Source organism: Erpetoichthys calabaricus, chromosome 4, assembly GCF_900747795.2.
Source record: "Erpetoichthys calabaricus chromosome 4, fErpCal1.3, whole genome shotgun sequence".
Lineage (NCBI taxonomy): Eukaryota > Metazoa > Chordata > Cladistia > Polypteriformes > Polypteridae > Erpetoichthys > Erpetoichthys calabaricus.
In genome coordinates this window covers 39,000,453-39,005,981 of record NC_041397.2, presented here as the reverse complement: position 1 = coordinate 39,005,981, position 5,529 = coordinate 39,000,453, and the positions used below count along the sequence as shown (strand labels likewise).

General features: G+C 35.7%; 1 protein-coding gene across 1 annotated transcript; it reads left to right on the top strand.

The window, feature by feature from the left end:
* Positions 1-3,096: 3,096 nt before the first annotated feature.
* LOC114651020 (olfactory receptor 52H1-like) lies at positions 3,097-4,045 on the top strand. Its single transcript, XM_028800974.2, has one exon. It carries the CDS (start codon positions 3,110-3,112, stop codon positions 4,043-4,045), a length of 936 nt encoding a protein of 311 aa, XP_028656807.1. The 5' UTR covers positions 3,097-3,109.
* Positions 4,046-5,529: the final 1,484 nt, after the last annotated feature.

Sequence of the window (5,529 nt, the reverse complement as noted above, 5' to 3'; positions counted from 1 at the left end):
TATAAATAAATGTTATTGTTATTGTTGATTTCTAAAAAAATGATGTATCCCATTTTTAAAAAGTATAGAGTTACAATTACAAAGTAATTAAGCAAACAAGTGAAAAATAAAACAGAAAAGGGTAAGTGTACAACAAAATAAAACTTAGCTAAATGTGCTTTTGCCGAATTGCAATTTTTAAATCTTAACATATAAGCTCAGAATCCGATTCATTTAATTGGGCAGGGAGGAGAGAAAACTAAAACTTCAGCTGACTGGAAGTTGGAGACAATAAACATTCAAGAGGTTTCAAGGTCAACATGCAAACTAGAAACAAACCCTTAAATGGACGGGGCATTTAAAAACAAATGAGATAAAATTATTTATTATTGTTATGCACCATCCAACAAGTTTAGATTACAGAGATCTATTCAATGATTGGGGGCATCCACTTTCTTCCCAAAATCAAAGGTAGCGGCAGAGTACTTTAAGAAGAAACCAATGATGGGGAACAAAGACCAGTAATATATGCTCAGATTTCCTTTTTTTCTTTTTGGTTAGGAGTCTTGCTGATGCATTCTGAACTAGCTGCAGTTGATTGATGTCTTTCTTAAGTATAGAGTAGGGCATAGAGTGCAATAATCTAAACAGGAAAGCAAATATTAATTGTTCAGCATCTTGAAATATTATAGGTGTTAAAAATCTTGCAATGATTTTTAAAGGACAGAACCCAGTCCTATAGTTAATGTGTAATTAGAAATATGTCTTCCATTTTTATGAGGCCAGATAATCAAATTAATTTATAAGACACTCAATAAAAAAATCAGAATTCTCAAAATGATTATCTGTGCTGTAAACAATTTAAATTGACACTGCAACGGGACCTTCTTACTCTCTAGATAATATTTCTCTTTAGTAAGACTTTTGTAACCTCTCCAGAGAAAAGCTAATTACAGAGGATGTGCTTTATCCTTTATATCCTTATACTTTGCAGATGCAGAATTACTCTGAACAGACACTTCATTTAAAATTTCTCCGAGTATTATTATATTATTGGTATATTATTCTAAAACGGAGCAATCTTGGTCTTCGGATAAGGTAAAGGTTTCTAGTTCTTTCTTGAGCCCGAACGAATATTAATAAATAATGAGCGTGAACTTTATACTACTATCAGAAAATGAAATGCATAAAATATTCATAGAAATTCAACGTAAAGATTACATTCATGCAATTAATGTAAAAGTTTAAACAGTCTTAGTATAGACGTTCACTACAATACTGCGGTGCATGAATTAAGAATTATAGAAATGAACGTGTTACTTTACGCAGTTGAAATATAAGGCAATCTTTCGCTACAATTAATAGATAACAATAAAGTAGAGCGCTTTCTCAAATGTAATTTAGTGCAGTGTTCGTTATTTATATGTCACTAATGTCTGCCAGTTTATTGAGCCTGTGTCCTCCACATGATCCTAGCGGAGAGTATCGGTCACTGCTGCATAGAATGAAAAAAGGTCACTGTCACGTATGAGTTTTGTAATTTTAAGAACACATTAAACGTGACGAACACATTACGGTAGTATAACATACTGCTGATGAACGCAGAAGGGTTGACTTTGGTGAAGGGCTTATTGATTCAGTCTTACGACTCCAGGAAATCGGACTCGAGAGCCTCAGCCGTATGGTGTTGCCACATTCTCTCCACGTCGGCGAGATTGTGTTCTATTTATTCGGATTTTACAGTCTTCGTTACACATCCTAAAGAATATGCAAATCTGGTTGATTGGCCTGGCTAACTATCACGGATTAGCGCTCTGTCCAGGGTTTGTTCTCACCAATAATGCCAATAGATACAAGTATCCGCACCATTCGATCCCTCTCTCTCTTCTCTTTCAGTATGTACACGAGGCGCCTTTTTTCTGATTTTGCCCTTTTGAATCGTCGGCGTCAACCTGAAAATGTTCATTAACTGCTTTAGAGCTGATAAGTAAGTTCATAAAACAAACATTTCAATACCATATTCATAGCGCGTTTCAGTTGTGCGTTTTATTCATTTTTGTATGTGGATTGATTGAATTTTCAACTTGCAAAATACACACACACACACACACATATCGTAGCTTTTGCCCGATAACATCGTTTAGATAATATTAAAAGATTATGGAACACGAAAAAAATAAACTAAAGTGACAAAATGGAAATGGAGTGTCATACATAATAAATTGGACACAAGTTATGTTTGTTACTGTTAAGACCTAAATAAAATAACGAACCTAAAACAAGGGGTATTTCCATTGGTCAGTGTTCATGAACAATATTGTTTTAAAACGCTGCGGCTATTTGAAACGAGACAAAAAAATATGAAAAAACAAACAAAAAAAGTTTTGTATATCTAAGCGAAAGGTAAGTGCAATGGGCAAGGTGCACTCTTAAAAATTAAGATACCAGAGTGGTTATTCAGAAGGATGACATGAGAATCATTTTTGGATTCCGAAAGATTCATCCACATGAAGGTTCAAGAAAGAACCTTTATTTATTTAGATCCGTAACATGCTCCGTGCAGTATATATGCCCATGAATAGGTGATGACAGATTTGTGAAATATCAATGGGCCATGAATTTGAAACTTGCATACGTATGTAACACACCAAAGGCCAGTCTTTCTTAACTTTGTTAGTGTCGTGCTAGGTAGCCTACCATACATTAAAAAAATTCTCCTTTATACTCTACATTATAGAAGGTTTTTCAATGCAGAAAGAACCAACTTCATATGTAAATAATCATTCCCAGAATGAAATGGTTCTTTGTGAAGCAACAGTCATGGGGAAACGCACAACCCTGTAAAGAACAATAAAATACCACTAAAGAACCATTATTTTTAAGAGTGCTGCGCAAAAGATTACAAAATTGTACAACAAACACGTAAATGTGTAAATTCGCAGACAGTTAAAGTGTCGTCATATATCAATAATCGTTAGTGTGCTTCCGAATTCACACTTGGGATAGACTCTGATTGTCTGCGACCCAAACAAATATAAACTTTCTTAAACTGAAGTGTGCATAGAGGAGCTAATCTAATTTTAATACAACATTGTGTTTTATTTCAGACTACGACTCGGCTTCACCGAAGATGTACAACCTTGTTGGAAACACATCAGATTTCATTTTGGAAGGTTTCTTCTTTTCGCCGGAAGCCAGGGTGCCCTTGTTTTTGTTAGTATTTTTTGGGTATATGATAATTGTTTTTGTGAATACAACACTTTTTCTAGTTATAGCTCTTCATACACATTTGCATGGACCGATGTATATAATGTTATGTAACCTAATATTGTGCGACGTAATCGGCAGTACCGCACTAATGCCGAGAATGATGTCTGACTTTTTTGTTGATGTGAAGGTGATCTCTTTTGCAGCATGTATTATACAAGCTTTCTGCATTCACATGTATTACACAGTAGGACAGCTGATACTAACCGCAATGGCCATAGACAGATATGTGGCGATTTGTAACCCTCTCCGTTACTCTGCAATCATGACGCCGCGGATGGTAATGAAACTCTGCTCGATGGCCTGGGGAGGCTCCTTCATTCTTATCGTCGTTCTTTTGTCGATTACAATAAGACTTCCAAAATGTAAATCAGTAGTAGTACACGCATATTGTTTCAACGGAGCTTTGTTTGTATTGGCTTGTGGAGATTATTCAATAAATAACATTTATGGATTATTTATTACATATTTCACATCTGCTTTGTCTTTTTCGGTCATTGCTTTCACTTACGCAAAAATTCTAATAACTTGTCTTTTCAAATCGCAAGCCAATGCCAAAAGTAAAGCTCTTCAGACCTGTGCTTCACACTTAACGGTTTATGTTGTATTTGAAACCACTCTTTTATTTTCAATCATGGCTTTGCGGTTTCCAAATATCAATCCTACTTTAACAAAGATATTCGGGACAGTGATGATTACCGTTCCACCTTGTCTAAATCCCCTAATTTATGGAATAAACACAAAAGAAATTCGAAATACTGTTCTGAAATATTTTAAAAACAAACTAACATCTAGTTAGATACAAAAGGAAATGTGTAATGTTGTTTTAACGTAGGCTGACTTGATAGAATGCCATATGTCTACATTGTGTGCAATACAAAACCTGAATTATAAATAAACTTACTCTCATGATATAACAGAAATCAATTAAGCATCTAATTAAGAAGGAATTTTGTAGTTTTGTTGGAGTGGGAAGTTTCTGAAGATATTTCTGATAAGTCAGAGGAATCATACTCAAACATCAGAAAATAAGTGACATAACAGAGATTGACTTATGTTAACAATAATATCGTATTGTGTGGTCATTTACTACTTCGCAGGGGTGTGGATTACTGACATACATTTTACAAGCGTCAACATTTTTTACATTTTGCTGTCTTAGATTTTGAATACGAAACTGATTAAGTTAACCTGGTTTCACTGATCTATAAGATGTTGCACATAATGTCAGATCAATCCAAAATATACTGTATGGCTAAAATTTTGCTTGCATCTGACTATTTGAGCTTGTTGGACATCTCATTCCAAAACCCTGTCTCTTCAGGGGTCTCATTTATAGCGCCGTGCAAGGAATTCACACTAAAAGCATGGCGCCAGGTGACCATCTGGCTGTGTGCTGATGGACGCTGTTCTGGAGTCACAAAATGCAGTAGTGGACGCTGTTACTGATGTGGCCAATAAACTAAGGTATATAAGTGTTTTACTATGTGATATTGAGCACAATTTAAATGAAATGGATAAAAATGCTGCATTTCATTACCTGTTGTACATTCTGTTATTTACATGCTGTCAGATTTGGCTGATCATTTGGTGGGTCAGGGTCAGGTTCAGGCTTATCATACCACATCTCTTCAGGTACAGCCAAGCAGGACGCTACATGTCTGCATAATGTGACACACTTTTTGTGAGCTATAGATAGCAACACACGAATAGCAGTACATGGATAGAGTAGAAATGCATTCTCTTTAAATAAGCACAAATTAATTCTCTGAAGGCGCCTTTATAGAGTAGCAGTGGCACCGAGAGACACAACGGATCAGTACTAGCCTCTTTCCATAGCTATTTGAGGTGACTCGCTGTCTTTAAAAGAACTGCTTGCCTTTTGCCGCACTGGCAACTGTAGGGCTATATATGATGTAATTTCAGCTTATTCTTTTTGGTGATTCATCATCAACGATATGCAGTTAATTTCGGTGTATTTGATAAATTCAATGTTATCGATGCGAATATGAAAAAGAAAAGTAAATGACACAGAAACAGTAGCACTGCTTTGACGCTGGGTACGGCCAGTTTGAAAAACTGAAACGTGTACACAAGATAGGGCGCTACCGTGAAAATCTGCATGCGGCTTTAGGTAAATTTAGGTTTTATACATCTCAAAGTGTGCGAGGAAAGGGGCGTAGATAGCATGTTTTGTGCGAATGCACCATTTACACACGAGGCCCCTATAAAAGATTTCTACAAGATTTTGGAGTGTGTCTGTAGGAAACTATTCCCATTCAG